This window comes from Homarus americanus, unplaced genomic scaffold (genome assembly GCF_018991925.1).
Source record: "Homarus americanus isolate GMGI-L3 unplaced genomic scaffold, GMGI_Hamer_2.0 scaffold32929, whole genome shotgun sequence".
Taxonomy (NCBI): domain Eukaryota; kingdom Metazoa; phylum Arthropoda; class Malacostraca; order Decapoda; family Nephropidae; genus Homarus; species Homarus americanus.
The window spans coordinates 16001466-16025420 of record NW_024737097.1 but is presented as its reverse complement, the minus strand read 5'-3'; the positions used below and the strand labels follow the sequence as shown (position 1 = coordinate 16025420).

General features: G+C 40.6%; 1 protein-coding gene across 6 annotated transcripts in view; it reads right to left on the bottom strand.

The window, feature by feature from the left end:
- The window catches only part of LOC121873246 (protein unc-13 homolog 4B-like), a 154079-nt gene that overhangs the window by 33413 nt on the left and 96711 nt on the right, over positions 1 to 23955 (bottom strand). Inside the window, exons 1-3 of one of the 6 annotated variants that reach the window (XM_042376658.1) lie at positions 17395 to 17513; positions 4724 to 4969; positions 3359 to 3425 (exon numbers count right to left, since the gene is read on the bottom strand). In XM_042376658.1, coding sequence (XP_042232592.1) covers positions 3359 to 3425; positions 4724 to 4762 — 106 coding nt within the window. In that variant the 5' untranslated portion in view covers positions 4763 to 4969; positions 17395 to 17513. Of the gene's footprint in view, positions 1 to 3358; positions 3426 to 4723; positions 4970 to 15666; positions 16663 to 17394; positions 17514 to 23955 lie in introns of those variants that run through there. The other 5 variants (XM_042376656.1, XM_042376655.1, XM_042376654.1 and 2 more) reach the window with 5 other exon arrangements.

Genomic DNA, 23955 nt, shown 5'->3' with positions numbered 1-23955 from the left:
GTACTTACGTATGCTATTCTCCAGTTGCTGGGATCTTTTGCTTGTCCATGCATCTGCAGAACATGATTTTAAGGGGCTCGGCAAACTTGGGCATCCACTGGCCTGACTCATTAAGGCACAAGAACGCAGACACTACGCTGAATATCATAACTAGTTAAGTGACCCATTTGATCAATAAATATATACCCAAGACCAAACCCAGTGCCTCTAGGAATACGAGGGAATCCCTACACATGAACCATGCGGCGGTCGACAAATTTAAGAAGAAAACCCATAAATTCAAGACGTGGGTTGGGTCAAACGATGAGCAGGACAGGAGGATGTATGCAAGAGCCAGAAGCCAAGCAAAGGTAGAGTGTAGAAGGGCTGAAAAGGAGTTCCAGAGGCTGGTTGCAAGCGAGGTCAAGTCAAACCCAAAGGCGTTTTACCGCTATGCAATGTCGAAATAAAAACGCTAGTAGCAGTATCAGGCCTGAGGCTTGAAGATGGTAGTTATGCAGATTCTGACCAGGATAAAGCTGAGGCATTGAACAGCTTCTTTTCCTTGGTGTTCACAAGAGAGGATGTGATTAACCTTCCTGCGTTTGAGGACAGACGGTTCGACACAGCACTGACCCACATTGTGTTCACAGAAGAGGTTATTAGAAATAAACTGTCAAAGGTAAAGGTCCATAAGGGTCCCGGCCCTGACATGGTGCATCCCAGAGTGCTAAGAGAGTTGTGCAACGAGCTTGCCAAGCCCCTGAAGATCCTGTTTTGTAAATGCCTGGATGAACAAAATGTCCCCAGTGATTGGAAAGTGGCTTATGTGAGTCCTATCTTCAAGAAGGGCGATCATCACTCCACGAACAACAATAGATCGGTGAGCTTGACCAGCATAATATGTAGAGTACTTGAGAGTATTATCAAAGATGCCATAAGTGGAAAATCTACGAAACAACCTTGTAAAGGATTGCCAACACGGTTTTATGCCGGGGCGCTCCTGCTGTCAGGGCTGTAACGAGCAGGATGGTTGTCCGCCGCTCGTTTGCTTGTTCGCGTCCCCCACTAGGGGGGGGGGGGGTAGATGGAGGTGAGAACAACACTGCTGCCTCGTCGCACGCCAGACACTACCCAGTCAGCACCACTGCTGCACTTCCCCGTTGTTCGTTCAAATTCTGGTTGTGTTATCATCTGAGGTCTTGGACTCATGGACTGATTCCCCAGTCCTTCACTATACGACTGTCAATCTCCAGACACCTACCCCAGCTACTACCACAGCTGCCCCATCATTGCCACTTCCTCCACGCCCTGTCCACTGTCCGTGCCCTGGCGTCTCTCCTGTGTGACAAGACCATCGCCCACCAACGCCGCCGCCAAATGAGGAAGCTGCCCTGGACACCACCCCCCGAGAGCTGATCATCTCTTTACCAGAACACCTTTCACCGGGGCCTCCACCCTAGGAAATATTCCTGTACATTCTTTGATTCTCGTAATTGTTGACTCCCTTAATTGTTTGACTCCCTTAATTGTTTGGCTCCCTTAATTGTTGACTCCATTAATTGTTTGACTCCCGTAATTGTTTGATTCTCTTAATTGTTTGACTCTTTAATTGTTTGACTCCCGTAATTGTTATTTGATATTTGTGTGAGTGGTATCAGTTTTGTGTTATTTTCATAGTAAAGAGATGTCAATCTCTAAGGGGTGTTTGTTATCCCTCGGAAAACCATGGTTCCTGACTTTCCTCTTATAAGATCCTGATTAGGCTGGCAAGGGATTTCTACCCCAAGTCCCAGGCCTTTACACCTGCTTAACACAATTGCCCAAGGTATTGGATATTTGGACCCATATTCTGGAACGGGGTGGTAATATCGACAATATATCCCTAGATTTTGCCAAGGCTTTCGACAGTGTACCCCACGAAAGGCCGAAAATCAAACTGGAAGGGTAAGGAATTTGGGTAAATGTCCTAGCGTGGATAGAAGACTTTCTACATGACCGCAAGCAGTGTGTGGTGATTAATGGCATGAAATCATCATCTGTATCTGTCACAAGCGGGATACCGCAGGGCAGTGTATTGGGCCCGCTTTTGTTTGTTTGTTTCATAAATGACATGCCTGACGTTGTACACTCCTCCATACAAATGTTTGTCGATGACGCCACGATATTTCGGGAAATCAAGAAGCATGCGGACTGTGAAGAGCTGCAGAAGGATCACTGTGAGCTCCAAGAATGGTCGAAGAAATGGCTGCCGAGATTCAATGTCACAAAGTGTAAGAGGATGCACCTGGGGCGTACCAACGGTAAGGAGGCGTATCATATGTCCCAACGGGATGAAGAAACTGCACTATTTGAGACTGAATGTGAGAAGGACCTAGGTGTGTATGATGACAATGAACTGAAGTTCTCAAGCCATTCCGAGAAGAAGGTAAATCAGGCAAGTAGATTATTGGGTCTTATAAGGTCGTTCAGATATCCAGACGGTCCGTCCCTCGTAACGATCTTCACGAGGGAAGTGCTTCCCCATCTGGAGTACTGTCACAACATCTGGTCCCCGAGATATGCTTGGGACTGCACTTCGGCACCTCAACTACCCTGAGAGATTGGAGCAACTGAACTTGCCTCGCTATACTACAGACGGGCAAGGGGCGACCTAACTGAGGTGTATAAGCATCTCAAGGGGCACTACTCAATCAAGTGTCCTTACTTGGAGCTGGCGGACGCTCGTCCCACAAGGGATCACAGCTGAAGATTGAAGAAGCCGCAGGTCCAGAAAACTGTAAGGGCAAATTTTTACGGAGTGAGAATTGTGAACTCTTGGAACAATCTACCAGAAAGTATTGTGACGGGACCGAATGTGAGCTCTTTCAAGACCAGACTTAACCAACACTGGAGCAGGTTCAGGTACATTCAGGAGCCGGTGCATGCCCAGTACTTGCCAACAGTGCGTAACAGAGACGTGACCGATCGCCCAAGCGGCTAATGAGCCGCTCAATTGGTGAAGAGGATTAAAGAAAATGAAAAGTAACAGAGACGTGACCGATCGCGGATGATGATTTCGTGCCATTAATCACCACACACTGCTTGTGGTAATGCCAAAAGTCTTCTATCCACGCTAGGACATTTCCCTGAATTCCGTACCCTTCCAGTTTTATTTTCAGCCTTTCGTGAGGTACACTGTCGAAAGCCTTGGCAAAATCTAGGTATTATTGTCGATATTACTACCCCGTTCCAGAATATGGGTCCAAATATCCAATACCTTGAGCAATTGTGTTAAGCAGGAGCGTCCCTGCATAAAACCGCGTTGGCAATCATTCATTACCGTTTTCTTATCCCCAGCTGAAGGTGAAAGTGTTTGAGAATGTGTTAAGTTACTGACCTTTGGGCGTTTTGGGTCTGAGCTCCTTGGCTTCGTGGATGTTGATGTGCAGTGTCATACGTGGAGGCTGTGGGGTGGTGGGGACACTAACGTTAGTCAAGTAATAACCACAAACTGATAGTTTATTCAGAAAATTTACTCAGAAATACCACCACTAGTACAGGTTTGAGTGTAGTGTGGTGCTGACGTCAATGCAGGGTTTTTTAATGAATTTTCAGAAATGCACTTTTTTTTTTTTTACAGGGAATAGCCCACCCGGTCACAGGTCATCGGCCCACAACGGGGCCTAGGGGGCGAAAAAATAAGAGTATAAAAAGAAATTAAAAATACATGTTCTATAATCATTATATAGGCCACAGGTGGATAAATATAATTTGGTCGTACTCATTCGTCAATATTATTTATTAATAAATTAAACTCGCATCCATAGGTGAAGGATACGAGTTACGTCATTCTTTACCAAGCTTCTGTTGAGCAGCTGCCACCCTGCCTGTAATCCCTGTAAGTGTACAATACTTGATTGATCTCTCCACTTCCTAAGTGAGGCTATTGACACTCACTGGTAGTGCACCACAACACATTACAGTGTGTACATGCTCAAATTTACTATAAATTATATTGATACGTATACAGTACAAGATATGAACATGTCACATGGGGAGACTATGTGATTTGTTATTTTTTCCTAACTTCTTGGTTAACCTCACAATAATCATCATCATAATCAACCAAACTACAAAGATACTGATACATAGCTAGAGACGTAAGTATTATTCATTTACTGCAGTATTCATTCACTGTATATTAACATGTTCAGAATTCGTATAAATCGATTCGAATCTGTCACCCCTTACAGTGGCTGAATAACCTTTAATTCATGTTTTACTTAAAAAACACTATTTCATGACTTAGTGATAGAGACACACACACACACACATATATATATATATATATATATATATATATATATATATATATATATATATATATATATATATATATATATATCGCTCTTTACACTGATAAATAAAATCCAAGACAAAATAATATTTAGAGCGGCTGCAGTTTCAACGCGAATCAAACTAATACTAATAATTTAATTTTCTTGTCCGCTGCTTCTGAAAAGATACTGCAGATAAACTGCACAAAATTTTACGTTAATAGATTTGAGGCATCGACCTACACAAATACTGGAAAACAAGCTGTCATAATCCATTTGTTAGAAAAAAAAGAGTTGTTCCTATGGAAACTAGACGTTACATTCTACTATGCCACAGATAATGTAATTCACTAGTGAGAATAATTCAGTGTGTATGGTGAAAACTCTAATTCCATTTCGATTTAACGAGTGTGCGCGTCACTCACCTCCCTGGCCTGGACTTCCTCGTCGACAAGTTTCACCATGGCTTCATTTACACCAAAGATATCCCTGAGAGTCCTAAGAAGTTCCTCCCTGGTGATGCGTGTAGTGTCACTACTGTTAGCTTGTGGGTTAGCATTAACTCCTTCATCTGTTGTTGCTGAGATCTTGAAGGCCTCCGAAAGCAGAGCCTCACGTGACAGGTGCAAATGAAAAGCCGAGTAGTACACATCAGCCAGATGGTCCTCTGCCTGTTTAGGGGGAGGGATTAAAAATATAAATGGTTCCTGCAATTATCTCTCATTTTAACATGAACATTCTAAGAAAATCAGTAAACAAACGTCTGAAATGGTTCCCGGAGTCAGCTTTTACCCCAGAGGCTTGCTGTCATGACCCTATAATTACAAACTCATAATATTACGTATCTGAAGAGTTCCCTTGCAAAGATGGTGAAGAAAGCACTATATATTTCTAGTGGTTTTCATTTGAAGCAGAGACGCATATGTCCATTATCCTATAATAATAAAAAAAAAGATATGGCTTATATTGTGGGTATCAAACTACGCAATCAAATCCGGATACGAACACCATGTGACACCCCCACCCAGAACCTGTCCCTAACCAGATTGACTAACACTGCTGAGATGCCAAGTTCATAACTCCCGGGAAATCTGAAATACTGTACTCCCTTTGTCTTGAACTTCTCTCCCCGCACACCTCCACCCACACCCTAACATAAATATTATTTACACAAGTCACCTGGCATTTCCTGCACTTATAAATTCCACATATCCACAAACTCTGAGTAATTCTCCTGCCAACTCAAAAATGACTAAATATTTCTCCGATGGCAAAATGCGACATTGTGCTACGAACCTGGCATCGACTCATGAAAAATATATGCTTGCAAAAGACAAGACACATTAGTACCCTAACTGGTAACTCAAGACCAGCGCGAGACAGAACATGTGGATGGAGTTACGAAATGCATGCGTTACTTCCAGGCCTCTTTATACCACTCTTTTTTTTAGTGGGTCCTGATACCATACGGCCAGAATTTGTGAAAGCAAAACCAAGTCTCTTCCATCCAAGTCTTGAACAGAAATACTATATATATAATGTTTATATTTACATTTTGAGACGGAAGTGCGGCAGCATTACTTCCATCACAGTTCAAGGTCAGTGAGGTGGCAACTGACATAAGAGTCCTGCGGGGTGGAGGTGATATGGTGTGGTGGGACAGGTTCAGTAGCAGTGGAGGGAGGCACATAGGCATTAACAATAATACTGTAATAAAAAAAATCTAAGAATCCTGTAATGGTCTAACTCGAGCCTCTAGTGATCTAGTCGCTTGTGTAATAGGTGTAACAAACTCGAATCAAGCATAAATCACAGAGATTTCCGATAATAGTCTGTCAAAATAATGTAAAAAATTGTACTTAACGGAGTTCATACACAAGCGGCCATACTCGATGTGGTAGAAAAGCAGCTTTGCTACACTTGCACGACCCACTAAACGTTTATTATGCTAGCATGAGAAGATGACCGATAGTCTAATCATTCTAATGCAATCGCTGCCGTAGTATAAATATTAATAGTGGCTAGTTGATGAGTTTTATATGCAGCTAGTACCTTTTAGCGTAAGACTACCATGGACTAACATGTTAGAACATAATGATTTATATAACATGGGAGAATCAACAATTAAGGGTTCATAAAATACCATAAATTTTGGTACATTATTATTTTATGCACAACGGCCCCTAAATGTTTAGATTAAAATACTGTTTAAGATAGAACAGCCCCAGGAAGCAGTTTTGTTTTGTTTTGTACACCCGTTTTACATATTTCCATTTTGCTATGATTGTAATCCATCTCTGAATAGAACTTAACCTGTTATGGAGGCCAATTTGCAATTCGTCAAATTTCAGATTAATTTAAACATTTGTCAACTGAAATATTCGTCGTCAAAACGTATAGCTAAGCAACATTTGTCAGCTTAAAATAACATTCTTCTCTTATATACCACAACTTTTATAAGCGAAGAAAAGAACGTCATGACGGGAGTAAAGCTTCTCTATTCAGAGACTGGGCAAGGAAGGTTCATCATGCATGCGAGTAATTGCCAGATATTGGAGTCACATGTTTCACGCACTGTCTCACACTACCAGTCAGTCCCCCCACGTACACAGTTCTACTTTCTATATATATATATATATATATATATATATATATATATATATATATATATATATATATATATATATATATATATATATATATATATATATATAACCTACCATATCAAAATCTTTAAAACTAATATAACTTAATCGATTCAAGTTGAATCCAACACTTCGATACAGTACTATAGTCATACCCTGCAACCCAGTCCAAAAAAGCTAAGTTAAGGAACGTTGGGTCTGGTTAGTACTGGGATGGGTGACCGCCTGGCCCTAAGAACACTAGATTCTACTGACATATGAACTTTGCTGTAAACAAGAATGACGTTCGTGGCAAGTGTCATCACGAACGTTTGTAGATTCACCAAACAAACAAACGAAGACTTCCGTCAGCCACAGGGGTACCTAGTGACAGCACTAGGATCCAGCTTCCTCTATCAAGGAATAAACGATTGAAATTGAAAAAATTGAATTGACTTCCGTCCCACACAGTCCGCAGCTCCGGTTGGCCTTGAACTTGACCGTATTGTTGCCGATGCTTTTATTTGGTTCTATTATACGATTAATCTATTATTGCAGCGAGGAAAGTTCAACGCATTATATTAGAAGCATCATCCTTGTCGATACGGTAAAAAGCTGCCAATTGTATTGCATGAGAAATTTTATATATAATACTCAGTACTGTATTGTAAAGTCGTGTAGTGTTTGCTAATGGTACAACTGATAAAGTGCCAATTTGTGAAAGGTTTGAAGACTATTACTCGAAACTTAACACTATATTTAAAATTACTTCAACATTAGACATTACTTTGTTCACTAATAAGGCAAAAATATCAGGTAAATGGACTACATCAATTTCTAAGTTCAGGCAAAATGGTAGGTAATCCTCGTTTCTGACCAAACCCATTTCTAGAGTTATTCACCATACTACATATATATTTTTACTCAACACAGCTGTAAAACTAAAACACACACTGACAACTCTACTACATACACCCACGGCTTTCACAAATCACATCATGCACTCAAGCCTTGTTAACACAGGTGATGCAAGCGCTAAATTTATATTTACAACACGCTATATCTTTCCCTGCTTACAATAAACACACTCCCCCCTTAATCCCACGAATTGATGCCTTGCTTCAATAGGAGTATTATGTTGAATTTGTATTGACTAAATAGTACGATAATAACTTCACAGTTTATACCAAATCAGTAACCTACAAACCACGCTGTAATGCTTCTGAACTTCGCCTTACCAGGAATATGGTGCCAAGTAAACTAGCCCCCGCGCTGCGTGAGGCAAATCTGAAAAATCTGAATCTGGAGCTCAGCCACTAACACTGTACTTAGTTCAATGATTAATGATAGGAAAATAATTCATGACTAACACCGAATGTCGGTGTCTTCACGAATTAACCGACAGTTGTATATATTGAATCAGTCTGAGCCCTGTACTCGATTTTAACCAAACATTGTTTCCCTTGATCACACACTGGACATTTGCCAGACTAGGAATGCATATGTCGACTTCTCTGTCTACCAACAGAATTATATTAATGTTAACGTAACATAGGTATGGTGAATGTAGTGAGCATCACATAACAACAACCTTAATACTAACACATTAAGGCGAAATCCAGGTTACGTAACAATGAAACATTATTCCCTTTGGTTACTACACACGACTATCTTTGCTAACTGACTTGTTTTTTGTTCCGGGTCTTGGAGGAACTACACACCCACAATGCACTAAATGTACACCTAGAGTGACATTATTGTTTACGGTCACATCCTACAACACCTCTCCACATTTTTATTTCCCTAAAAAATTCATATGTTCAACTTTGCTGGAAAAACAAAGGAAATCTAATAAAACTAAACCTCCTTTATTTAGTAATAGAACGACTGTATATTGAGACAACGAAGAATATATATATATATATATATATATATATATATATATATATATATATATATATATATATATATATATATATATATATATATATATATATATATAGTGCCGTATTCATTACTTAAGAATACTTAAATTAAAAACATTCCTAGTTGTGCCACACACACACTTCAGGGCGAGGGCTGTCTTGCTCACCTTCAACCACAGCTGCCTACACAAGTTCACATGCTGCTCCACTCCCTGCCTCGCCTGTTTACTTATAGACGTTTTTCTATATTAAGACGGTGATGGACAGGAAAAAAACTGGTCACAAAGATGAAAATAAGAAGAAAAAAACGACAGTTGTACAGAGTGTATACATGTATGTTGTCTGTATTTAAAGATTTATAATATATTAAATTTAATGTATATTTTTTTCTGATGCCTATAGATACCGAGGATAGATGCGTAGTGATGTTAGCCACCCACAAAAGTCCTGTCGCCTCACCTTCTGAACCACGAACCCGAAACAGTAGACACATGCATTATCCTGTCTATAAATGCTTCGGATTCACGAGTCTAAATCTCTGGATTTGTGGTTCAGGAACACAGGCGACAGGACTTTTGAGGGTGACAGTCCCCTTCACTTAGGCATATACAGGGGCTTGTCAGGTTTTGTGCAGTGTGGCAGAGCTCTATTTATTTACATTCGACCAAAGAAAATTCGTAATAGTAAACATACTATGGAATCAACGTAAGGACATATTACAACAAATATCTCAATGTAAAGATTAGTGGATTGTTTATATGTTTAATAATAAATGCACTGATCAGATTTATTAGTTCATATTATTTTGCCTAATGGACGGTGGTGAAGTGGGGTGAAGAGGGTGGGAGGGGGGGAGGGGGCAGCAAGGAGGGAAGTGTAGGCAGGTGTCCCTCTACCTTCAGTAATGGTCTCCGTGAATATGAACTATTAACATTCTATTGAGGCTTAAGTTTATATCTATTATTTTCCTCGTCTGTTATATTATACAGATAACATTCATACTATGCCTGTTTAACTTTGGCCATAGTGTGAACAAGAGGAGGTTTGAAGATAATTGAAGTGATTCTTTATTCACTTGGTGCTTGTTAAAACAATCTACTGTACCATAGTAAGAGAGTAAATAATAATAATAATAATAATAATAATAATAATAATAATAATAATAATAATAATAATAATAATAATAATAATAAGAGTGCTTGATATCTGTCTCAGTATCCGAGGTGCATGTCACATCTGCTTGTGTAAGAATGGTGAAGTGTAAATGATTATATAATTGTTTTCTTAGCCCAATTAATTCTCATCATATCTACTATATATATTTCTTCATCTGTAAAGGAATCGAGGATGAGTGAGGAGTGTGGATTGACTGATCATTGGTAATAACATACCGTAATCTGTGTTTGACCCTTGTGTCATATAAGAAATTTTCAATCAGTTTTCATTACCAGTATGAAGGTGACAATATGTGTTGAATATGATTGTAAATAAATGATGTGTGGTGGAGGAGACTTCAGACTTACGTGAGTTTTACGCGTCATCAGTTGCCAAGGCATTCTGACTGATGAACATAATCAGGGATATATTGCATGTTTAATTTTAGACCAGCGTGTGCAAGTTGCAGGTTAATATGGCTAAGTGGTGCTCCCAGGTCGTCCGCCCACTATCATAAATGGTGCTTGTAGACTACTGTACATTTAATGATGATAGTTACGTGACTTTAATTAGTAGAGGGAGACAATAGTGTGTGTGTGTGTGTGTGTGGTCGTTATGGAACATAAGCTGTCGTACGGTAGTCTCTGGTTATATACGCCATTCGTCACCACGATACAATAATTACATCAAAATGCTAGATCAAAAGACCTTCCATTGTCGCTTGTAACGAATGAATATGAAATGTTGCATTGCCAACACGTGTTGCCAAGTTAATTCCATTATAATAAATGCGGCAGGAAGCCCTTCGGGGATTTAATAACTAAGAGGCGCTACCCAGTGGGTCAGGAGGCACACAGACACTCCCTTTGTTTTCATAAACCTACTGTTTGCAGAGAAATCAAGATGTTCAGTCCACGTTTCCAGTAAACAATGAAGGAATTAATCCCATTGAAGGAATTACGAGTGAAATTTAATGATAATGGAACACGTATAAAGGGCATTATTAGACTCAGGAGACGCAACAAATATAATGTGTTTGTAGGCAAATTACTGGAAGCAATAATTTCAAACTCTATTCGAAGTCACCTGGAGAAGCACAAGTTGATCAATGATTCCCAACAGGACTTCACAAGCGGGGGTTCATGTCTAACTAATCTATTAACATTCTTTTCATCTGTTTTCGAATCAATGGACGAGGGGCACAATTAAAATGTGGTATATCTCCACTTTAGCAAAGCCTTCGACAGAGTCGTCCACGAAAGACTAATAAGAAAAGTGGAGGCTCATGGCAATAGAGGAGATATTCTAAAATGGATTAGGGCGTGGTTACAGGACAGGAAACAGCGAGTGAGCATTAACGGCACTAAATCCGATTGGAGCAACGTCACTAGTGGAGTACCCCAAGGCTCAGTACTTGGACCATTATTATTTATTATATACATAAATGACATAGATATCGGCCCTAGGCAGCAACTTAAGTAAATTTGCTGATAACGCTAAAATAGGGCGTGTAATTAAATCTGTCGAAGTCTCCGCAAAACTACAGGAAGTTCTTAACAAATTTTTCGAATGGTCTGAAAAATGGCAGATGAAGTTCAACGTGGACAAATGTAATGTACTCAGTATAGGAGATGTAAACAGGGAAACCAGATACCAGATGAACAACAATGCCATAGAGAAATCCGACTGCGAGAGAGATTTAGGAGTAATTATAAGTAGGAACCTTAAGCCAAGTAAACAATGCGTTTTTGCTCGTAACAAGGCTAATGAAGTACTTGGGTTCATACAAAGGAGTGTTAGTTACAAGTGTAGCAAGGTTATACTAAAACTATATCTTGCGCTTGTGAGACCTCACTTGGATTATGCAGTTCAATTCTGGTCACCGTATTACAGAATGGATATAGAATCCTAAGAAAGAATTCAGAAGAGAATGACAAGACTAATCCCGGGCATTAGGAACCTTGAGTACAGAGACAGGTTAAAGCATCTTAATTTGCACTCCTTCGAGAGACGTAGAGTGAGGGGCGATATGATAGAGATGTATAAATGGATGTCAGGGCTAAACAAAGGGGACATTACAAAGGTACTTAAACCATCCAACCTGGAGCGAACTCGTAACAATGGTTTTAAATTAGACAAATTTAGATTTAGGTGCGAAATAGGTAAACACTGGTTTGGAAATATAGTGGACGTGCGGAACAAGTTACCAAACATCATCATCATCATTAACTCGAATACATTGGATAGCTTCAAATATACAGTAGGTTGGCTGGATATATAAACAATTGGGGTTGGGTGTAAATGGTACTGCCCAGTATGGGCCAATAGGCCCGCTGCGGTTTCCTCCATTTTTACGTTCTTATATTCTTAAGTATACACATAAGAAAACGTTTTCCGAGCATTAGAAAAGTTTAAACGGATACAACACGTTTACATGAGCCCGGATGTTTAACCAAATACCAGACAATAGCTAATACGTTTACAATAACCCATACATTTAAAACAGAGTAACATCAATCTTAACATTTAATATCACAACATAAGTCATTTTTTTCATATTATATGTTTGAGTAAACACCAGTGACACTAACCCTGAGGATAAACGTTCGACTCACATTTGTCACAACTTGACATGCAGTACACACCTCATACCGCACGTATTTAGGGGTCACTAGCTGGTTGTGGTTGTTGTCAAAAAGCGGTGGTAGTAATGATCACATGTTGGTTGGGACAGCAACAGGCCGTGAACATCCGGCAGTGTCCACCTCTATCCCAGACACCTTGATAATGACACAGCACGGACACGTCCACACCCTCTCCAACACACACACACTGAAGCCGACAACACCCTTTGATCGTCCAGCTATACAACAACCACTAGTATCAGACCCGAGTTAACCTGTATGCTGCCACATGTGTCCTCCTATATTTGTATTGAAAACTTAGGTTAAATGACTCACTCCCCAATATGGACGAGTTGTTGGTTCTGGGTAAACACAAACACAATAAATCTGCCACGTTCGTAGAGTGATAAGGTATATATAATTTGCAATAAAAGTTTAAAGTCCTGTTATAATAGTCGAGATAATTTTATTTCTGTAGGTACAGGGCCGCCATTTGCAATGACGTCACCACCTTCCCTGCAAACAACGCAGGAATGGAGATACGAGTCAATTTAGAAGTAATGACATTGTCTGGACTTTGTTTTGAGAAAGCCTGATGCTAGGTAAATATGACAGCATTGAGCTGTTATTGTTTTGATGATTCACTAATGAACCACAGGGATATATCATTTATCTTAATTAATGGGTAAAATTTTACTTTAACTACCATAAGTATTTGGATGCTTAGATTCGAGATAGGCTATATTGGGTAAATGTTAAGTTTTGGTCATCCCTGTACTTTGACATGCAGACCTTTTTTTTCTGGTGGTTTGTGATGTGTTATGAACGAATTAGACCTTCATTTTTATCGGAAATCACTAGTTTCGAGTTACTATCCCCCCCCCCCTTTCTTATAGATGTATGTTAAGTTAACCTTATAACTCATCATACCCTAACCTATGACCTGTATTTTCTTATGCGATTGAAAAATATTTTGCAACAGAAATCCCGTAGAGATAATGTGTCTTAATGTTTAAAGTACTTAATCCCATAGTTAAGAATCTTACGGCTCACCAGATGACCAAAACCCAAATAATACCAATATTGTTTGGAATGTTTATACAATGAAATTTGTAGTATGGGCAGCTAAGATCCATTGAATTAGTTAATGTGCTTAATAGTATTTATATATTAAAAATAGTATTTCTGTGTTGCACAGTAAAACAATTAATTATATAATAATATTTATTTACAGAGCCGATCAGCCGAAAAGATTGGACAACTACATCCAGGGTTCATCAAGGCAGATGAAAGAAATTTACCAAAAGTAGATGTCTTTATGATTGTAGAGTATTATCAAGAACTCCGCCATCCAGCTATGAAGCACGTTAAATTACATCTGTCATCTGATCATCCCCTGGCCATGGTCGTCCCTAGTCCTTCCACAACATTAAATATAGACATCAGTGACGAAAACTTATATTTTCCAGACATGAAATAGAGAATAGTGATGAAAACCTCATGTTGGAGTTATCGGTCTTTTGCATCATTCTAGCAGCCAGCAAGTAAATACACCCATTATACTTGAGCAATAATTTAATTTAACCTAAAAATAAGGTATGCTTGCATATAGCAACTTAATACTCACATCAAAATGATCTTCACAACAGTAGGTGCAGTAGTCTGACATGGGGAACTGTCATGAGCAGCAAGCCACCATCTCTTTCTTATCTTTCGGTACTGTGATGAATACTTTGCCCGGTGAGGATTTGTCGGTACTCTTGCACATTGGCATGAAGCACCAACGACTCTTTGTCCTTTCCTTGAACAGTGTATATGGCCACAAGTCCTGTACTTCTGATGGTAACAACTCATACACCACAGCTGGCTGGGATCATATGAAGATCTTCCCCCCCAGGTAGGTTTGGGGGGGAGGATCTTCATATGATCCGCTGGCTGCCTCCAGGCTCCCTCTCGGCGGCTCAAGTCAGTAGAGCTTTTCGCAGTCACGTGACTTTTTAACAACTTTAACCATTATTTTTTACACTTTTTGGCCCAATTTATTTTAAAATATCTTTACCATAGTGAATTTAAGCGTTTTCTTTACACATTGACCAGCCATCTTAAGAAAAAAATCCGACCGACAACTCGTCTATTCAGGATGGAATGGGTAAGATATAGTGGAGGCAACATTACAACCGATGACGATAGAGGCGATGAAGCATTTATAAATGTTGTCAGGAAACTTTACATGACTGCCTCGAAAAGCGGACCAGACAACTGACAAACGACTACGGTGTTTCCTTAAATAATAAATAAAGGGGAAAGTGAGAACGTGTGTAAAATGGGAAAATATTGAGAAATTGGTCTTCTGGGCGTGGTAAGTTATGTTCACGTTAGCCCAAATGGAGATAAAACTGAGGTACTGTATTGGAGTGTTGTGTCTGTAAAAGGACCAATGAACGATAAAATGAACCACAGTAAGTAATAAACACACACGAAAAATTATAAAGAACTGTGTCACAAAAGACTAAGATCAGGATATACAGGAAAGTTACTGAGAGTCGACATGGACACAGATTAAGATGTGAAAGATTGATAAAGAGTGCATAATTATGAGGTGTAAGCGAGGAGGAGACGGTAGTTATGAGATGAACGAGGCGGGAATTATCAGAGCAGAACAAATCTTTTACGGCAGTCAGAATAAATTACGAGTAAAAAATGAAGAAAAAATGCGTGTATATTACTCTTGTTTTCGGTCATCGTGCATTAGGCAGGAAAGAGCTCCGATAAAAATAACACTGTACACACACCTAGTCGAACAGACGCAAAAACACCCAGTAGTTCAGTCTGAGTGCCCCAATTCTTTTCGGCCTTTTGTATTGTATATCACTGTGCCCAAGAGTTGTCAAACCGCCCTTGAAATGCAAACCTTCCAATTTTAAAAACCAGATTTTGTTGTAAATATGCACAAAATCTATTCCAGCTTAACCTTACATACCTAACTCCATCCATAACGTCAGAAGCATTGAGAATAAAGGTACAGTGCAGTGTATCTTACCATGTCTCGACACTGTAATCCGCCGTAGCCAGAGGTCACGCTCAGAGAGACTTCTCCCAGTGACTGGTCCTCCTCCTCCTCCTCAGCCGTCTCTTCCGCTTCTCTTATACTGTGCGTCCTACAGATCCTCCGGCCTTGGTGGTGTTTAATCTTCCTCGGGAGTGGAAGGGAGGTAGGCACCATCTTGACGACAACAGTGCTATGTTCCTCCCTAGACTCAAGCATGAACAATGCCTCCAGACCCACGTCCACCTGTCCCAGCACTGCAGCTCGGGAGGGTTTTAGGGCTGCCTGACCCATCTCCACAAGGTCAATGGGTTAACTACGTGGGGCACAATCAACGAGCAATATTTTCAAGTAGTTTCGTGGAGTGAATCTTGGTTATGCCCACGATGCCTACCGGCTCGTGGGAGGATTTATAATGGTATGTTCTTACAATATATATAACACTGTACAAGCACCAACTGTCAACAAGTCAGTCCCTACAACTATAAAAACTGAGTTCTCGGCATTGAAATATCGAACCGTCCTTCCAGTCGATATGAAAACAGCATTCACTCACCAAAGACTAAGTAAAGTTTTATCTACATTCTTATACGGTACAGGTGGATTGGTTTTAACTGTCTCGTTTCCCAACTTAGCCGAACACTCCTGCGCCACTCACAGCAGGTTAGTATGTGTGATAAACTCTCAGCATGCAGCACAAGAGTAAGAGTACTTATCATACACAGAAAATTTGACAGGTACAGTATCCAAAACATAGCAGTCATGGACTATACACGTTTGATATTTGTTCATCATTTCCATTTGCATTACGAAAACACATTAATAGTTGCCCAGACAGATTGAAACACTTCTCTCACAGTTGAAGATCATCTCTTTTTATCTGTCAAGTAAATGTGAGGTATTAACGATGAATGTTCCAGCACCAACCTACACACTAGACTGGTCAGGGTGATACTGAGTCACTGATTCTCTTCCCTCGACTTCGTAGCTCAAGTCAGGCCCGATGTAAACACGAAGCACATGACAGGATGCCCCAATGCCGGCGTTCACAACATCACTCCCAACACTCAGTTTGATTTCTTACTGTTGTTTGACATCGTGTTTATCGTTTCATATGAAGTATCTGATGTTACCTTAAAATAAACACAAACACTAGATACATCGTGAATTATTTCGCTGCAGAAATATAACGTTTAACTGTAGTTTAACAGATTTGAAAACGTTCGATAAACAATAGAAAATTTAGGAGTTTCTGAGAGTACTGTACTAGAACGAGCGTTGAGTCTGCGGTGCTTACATTCTGGATCGTCTTTCCGTTATACTGTTGGAACGTTTTCTCGGGATAATTAATGTCAGTTAAAAATAAAGAATTCATCAGCCATACACAACATTTTTCCAGCTTTTTCAACGAAAGTTTTATGGTATTTTCCCGTGCATGACCATCACTGCCCTGTGTGCCAGATATAAAATATTTTCAGCAGATATGAAAATACTTTTTTCACAAATATCCAAAACTCAAATTATACACACTAATACCTAAGTGTGTTCTATGTACAATACTTTTTTCCAGTTAATGTGAACATAGTCTATAACATTTTCTGTGACTTCCAGAGTTAAGTACAAGGAAAATTTGGCAACTACGTCTGGCGGCTGCTCTTGCCGGGTGGGAGAAACATGCCGCTTGGTATTACGTCATAACTGTCACTACCTGTACCTGCTTACCTGCTATTGTCACAGATGTTCGCGGTCCTTCACCATATAATTTTTGCCGTCAGAGATAAATGTCATTAGACAAGTATATATCGCCGGTACACCGTGACTGCTGTTCGCTACAAGCCTCACAATTCAGCAGCATCGACCAAGTTGATTATTGACTGGACATGGAAGGTTAACGCCCACTTACAGAAAGTGGTGTAAGACAGTCGGCTGGATAATTAAACATTCTTTCTTATACCTATTTCTTCCGGTAACTGTGCCGTAATCCAATGTTCATCCACTAGGCACTGGCTCTAATAAAATGTAAATTTTTGTTATCAACCAGCAAGGCGCAGTCGCAGGTGTTGAGTTGAATCAATAGCAATATAATTTTCCGGCGTTGTCACGTATTTGTATAATAAATGAAGTGTGAAATATCTGCTGCTGATGTAGTTTCAGAAGTTAATAAGACGCACAATATGTCCAACAGATCCAATGTACCGGAGGGAAGGAAGTCTTTACTGTACACTCCAGCCTAACTTATACCCCTCCCCCCTCCGTTCCGGTATAAAATTAAATATCAGTTTAGAATAGTAGATTATATTCACAATCTGTTAATAGCTTTGTTTCTCGTGTTTCTTTATAGATATATGACGAGGGTAGTTTACAGCCTAACTGACACTGATTGCTGTACATTTGCTGAAACTTACGAGAAAACGTATAAACGAAAGACGGTAATATTCTGATATATGACAGCGACAAACTGTAAGAATACTGGTTAGCTTATACACTCCTGTTGATGGGTATCCGAGAGGAGTGCATGCGACATTTCGAGAACGTGCTACTCATGTGTCGTCAGGAGACAACAAAGGTCACCGTCAGGATCATGATATGTCCGTGTAGAAATGTTAACACAGACGACAACTACGACACTTGTGAATACAGGGCCAGGGGTTGAACAAGCAAGTGTAACTTTATCAATGCATCAGACGAACTAGGGCACATGAAGCAGAGGCGAGGCAAGTGATTGGCGAAGTCTGGTTGGGAGAATGCATGTATCAGACAAATGGGATCTATACTGTATTGTGTGTGTGTGTGTGTGTGTGTGTGTGTGTACAAAATATGTTGTATTTATTATCATATATACAAAATATAAATGAATAACATCATTACTAACATAACATAACCTTGCCTAGCCTAATTTAGCTTTAGTTAGATCATGTTATATAGTGAACAACATTACATGGAACAGCAAATTGGAACATGTATAAACTAATTTTTATAAAGTAGTGAGAGAACTAATTACATAACATGTTCAGCAAGTAAAATATTCAATAATAAAGTTATGGATAACAATAATAAAACAATGTTGGTATGAAGATAGCTTCAAACATAGGTTGGATGGATATATGACCAATAGGGGTTGGGTGTAAATGGGACTACCCACTGCCCAGTATTGGCCAAGAGGCCCGCTGCAGTTTCCTCCATTCTTATGTTCTTATGTTCTTAGTACAGTACAGTACACCCCGTTTAGTGGAGATGTACGAACACCCTTTACCGGTTAACAGAAGCTAAATAACCCAAGGATACTGTATTGTAATAGCATAATTATTATAGGAAGTGTCACATAACTGGAGCCCTTTAGTTAGTATAGTTGAAGAGAAAATTAATGTAGAGAATCTGAGACAAACTCTTTCAACCTTAATGCTGTGAACTAACTGGTACTGAGTGTTATTGATGTTATCTGTTAATATTACTTTGTAAATAAGCACAAGTTAACCATGAAGGGGTATGTGTACACCTCTCCCTGTAAATGGTTTCCGTTTTCTTTCTGGTGTGAGACGGGACTCTTCATATACGTACAGGGATGGGTTGTGTTCCTCGTTACTTGTGGACTAAGAACGAGTTTACAATGGTGCAATAGTTAAGGATGGTGGTAGTGCTGTAGATGGTGACAGTGAGAGGTTGAGTAAGTGTGTCACCAAGAAAATGTTCACCTCACTGCATGAAGTTTCAAGACCAAAAATAAAGCATTATACATATCTCAATGATTTGTTACAATGACTTACACTCGCTTTCTTTACCAAATGCTTTCGTCCGAGACTGACACCGGGTGCTGCGGAGATCACGTTCAAGAGTGCTATTTCGGGCAAGTCATGCACAAATTATATTCTTCAGTGGCAATTACTGTGACCTACAATTTGTATTTTTTTTTTCGCTCATAATTGCCGAGCGTATAATTGTAAAACCAAACCTAGACGAACACGCAACATCAGTATGGTATGACCTGTAACAGTGACTTATATAAGGGAGTGGCGGACAATATTGTACAGTGACAAAGAACATAAGAACATAACATAAGAAGTTAAGGAGTCTGCAATAGGCCGGTTGGCCTGTGCATGGCAGCTCCTGTCGAGAGTTACTACCATTCTCTATCATCCATGAATGTATCTAGCCTCCTTTTAAGACTTTCCAGAGTTCCCGCACTTACTACAAAGTTGCTAAGCTTGTTCCACTCGTCCACCACCCTATTTGTGAACCAGTTTCTTCCTATCTCCCTCCTAAACCTAAACTTATCCAACTTGAATCCGTTGCTCCGAGTCCTGTCTCGCTCGGATATTATAAGAACTTTATCTATATCCCCTTTATTGATTCCTTTCACCCACTTGAATACTTCTATCATATCTCCCCGCACTCTTCGTCTTTCTAAGGAATGCAAGTTAAGTTTCTTTAACCTATCCTGATATGGAAGGTTTCTAAGTCCCGGAATCATTTTTGTCATTCTTCGCTGCACCGACTCTAGTGAATTTATATCCATTCTATAATAGGGGCACAAGAACTGAACCGCATAATCGAGGTGCGGCCTGACTAGCTCAAGATATAGTTGCTATAAGACCTCTGCACTCTTGTTACTTACACTTCTGGATATAAAACCCAATACTCTGTTTGCCTTATTTCGAACATTAACGCACTGTTTTCTAGGCCGTAGGTCCGGGCTTACAAGTACCCCTAGGTCTCTTTCACAAGTCGACTTCTCTAGGTTGATGTTGTTAAGGCTGTATACATTATAAATATTTGTTCTTCCAATATTAAGTACGCTGCACTTGATGGTGTTGAATTTCATTTGCCATTTTTCAAACCACCCCTGCAGTTTATTTAGATCCTCCTGTAATGCATTTGCATCCTGCCCTGAATTAATTTGCCGCCCTATTTTGGTGTCATCCGCAAACTTGCTTATGTCACTGCTGATCCCAGTATCTAGATCGTTTATGTAGATTATGAACAAGAGTAGGCCTAGTACTGACCCCTGGGGAACCCCACTGGTTACACGGCCCCACTCAGATTTTACACCATCTCCGCTGACCCTCTGCGTTCTATCGGTGAGCCATGATTTTATCCAATTTAAAACTTTCCCCTCGATACCATGAGCCTAAATTTTTCTCAGAAGCCTCTGATGCGGTACTCTGTCAAATGCTTTGCTAAAGTCTAAGTAAATAACATCGTAATTTTCGTCATTATCTACTACCTCGAAGACTTTCCGAAAAAACGTCAGCAGATTTGTTAGACAAGATTTTCCCTTTGTAAACCCATGTTGAGAGTCGTAGATTAATTTGCTTTTCCCAAGATGCGATCGGATGCTATCTGCTATAATTGATTCAAGAAATTTCCCCACTACAGACGTCAAACTGATCGGCCGGTAATTTGACGCTGATACTCTGTCAGGTACCGTAATCAATACCAGGATGTGTGTAGCGGGAAGAGTGAGGTCGGTAATAAAATGTGTGTGTGTGTGTGTGTGTGTGTGTGTGTGTGTGTGTGTGTGTGCGTTAAACATAAGAACATAAGAATGGAGGAAACTGCAGCGGGCCTATTGACCCATACTGGGCAGTCCCGTTTATACCCAACCCCTATTGCTCATATAAGCATCCAACCTATGTTTGAAGCTATCCAGCGTATTCGAGTTAATGATGATATTTGGTAACTTGTTCCATTCATCCACTACTCTTTTTCCAAACCAGTGTTTACCTATTTCACGCAGAAATCTAAATTTGTCTAATTTAAAACCATTGTTACGAGTTCGCTCCTGGTTGGATAGTTTGAGTACGTTTGTAATGTCCCCTTTGTTTAACCCTGACTTCCATTTATACACCTCTATCATGTCGCCCCTCACTCTACGTCTCTCGAAGGAGTGCAAATTAAGATGCTTTAACCTGTCTCTGTATTCAAGGTTCCTAATGCCGGGATTAGTCTTGTCATTCTCCTCTGGATTCTTTCCAAGGATTCTATATCCATTCTGTAATACTGTGACCAGAACTGAACTGCGTAATCCAGGTGAGGTCTCACAAGCGCTAGATATAATTTTAAGATGACCTCGCTAGTCTTGTAACTAACACTCCTTTGTATGATCGATATTAAGTATTTACTCTACATAAAATAACAATATACGTCTACTACCGGTGTCCCTCTTTCGGTCAATTCTTATATACTCGTAATTGCAGGTCCATTTAATGCGTGTTAGTGATGTATGCGCTGCTAAAAAGCCTGGACTCGGAGTCTTTTCTCGCCAGAAGGGGGGGGGGGGTAGCAGAGTCAAAGGGGGTCCGTGGATACTCTTCAAGTTCCCAAAAGCGAGATTGACAAGTGGGAACGGTAACGAAGTCGAGTCTATTGATACATACTGCTGTTCGAGACCTGCGATTACCGCTGACGAAGGTTACCAACGAGTCTGGCCGCTGCTGCGATAGTGCACTCGGGATCCAAGAAGCATCGCCGAGCAGTGTTTGAAGAAACTAAACAGTGGACCTACTGTGGGCCAGGACAACAAAAGGGGGTTACCAGACATGGTAAAGGTAGCGAGTGTCACCACATGCACCGCCTGGACTCGCGCCTGGATTTGGAAAGGACCGTGGCCAGGCTGCCGCTTGATTGTCAATGGAAGTCCTCGGTTGTGGCCGAGAAGGGAGCCGCCAGCCTACATGCGCGGGCTGACAGCGGCAGTGGGAAGGTGAAGGCGTCTCCAATGGAAGCGGACCCATGCCGGAAATGCAAGGGGGTGAACCAGCAGGAAACCTGCAGCAAGTTGACGAAGTCGTCGGTGACATCACCGAAGGGCATGATGACGTCCCGGAATCGGATAAATGGCAATAAGACCCAGTCTCACATAAGTTGTTTCCTCGTGCTGCGTCATTGTCCCAGGGAGTTAAAAGTGGTGCGGCACTATCGGCCTATGAGGCAGTTTGGAGCCGCGCGCGCAAGGGTGTTTGGTAGCTGACAGGTGCTACGCATTATAGTCTGGCTTGGTATTGGTTGCAACGACTGGGACGCAACACCTGGCAACTAATTCTATCTCTGCTAGGACGCCTCTGTTATTTCCCTATACATAATAAATTTGGGGACTATTTGTGTTAAGTTTTTTGTTTTGTTTTTAACTTGTATCACAGGTGTATACGCCATTTCCACAAGAATAAAGTTGGCTGTTGTACATCGGCTTCATTTCGTCCAACGGGAGAGACCCGCTGTTACTATGAGTTTGTCTTATAACCCTCAAACCTGAACCCGAGCGTAAAGAAAAACATCCTGTGGTTTGTGTCTACGAATAGTGATGCAACAATCTATCTAAAGTTAGGCATTTAAATACTTGTGAGTGGTCTGATGACAAAATCGTGAGTATTTCGTCATTATTGTTTTTTTAGAAAGAGAAAATTCAGACTGACAAGAGATGTTAACTATAAACAGCACTAACAATCAGGCATACAACGAAAGAATTCATAGACGGTCACACACACACACAAACTACTACTGCTACTACTACTTTGCTGTCACTTGGAATCGAGTATGACGATCATCCAGCTGTGGTAAAATTATATGGGTTATTAGGGATGTCACCTAGGTTGGTGAGTTTTGAGGTGACTAAAGAGCCCGATACGGGACCGGCAGCGTCGTCCACATTCGTTGCACATGTGGAGGGCTCCATTTACTGTGGGAGGGGCAGTGGCAGCGTCTTTCCGCTTATCTGCCTCGGTTTGCAGTCGGGCTAACTCGAAAGTATTGACACCTTCCCGTGTGGTGCTCCTCCAAGCTTTACGATGTGGAGTAATCGACTCCCAGGTGAGGGGGGTCGAATTGGCACCTTTTCAGGTTTCTCTTAAGACTATCCTTATACCTTTCCAATTGCCCGCCAGCGTTACGTTTGCTATTCCTTAGGTGACTGTAAAGTAGTTGCTTTGGCAGTCTACTGTTGTCCATGCGGGTAACATGGCCAGTCCAACGTAGTTGTTCATGGATAATGGTAACCTCGATGCTCCTACAGTTGGTATCAGCAAGAATGCTGGCATTTGTTCTCTTGTCATCCCAGCGAACTCGGAGGATGGAACATAGACTATGTTGGTGAAAGTTTTCAAGTGCCTTGCGGTGCCTCCTGTATGTGACCCATGTCTCACTGCCATATGGTATGGTAGGCAGGACCACTGCTCGATATACGTGCAACTTTGTGGATAATTTCAGCTCCCTACAGCTGAAAACACGATTTCGGAGTTCGCCCAAGGCGTGAGATGCACATCTGATCCTATGCTGAATTTCTTCATCGAT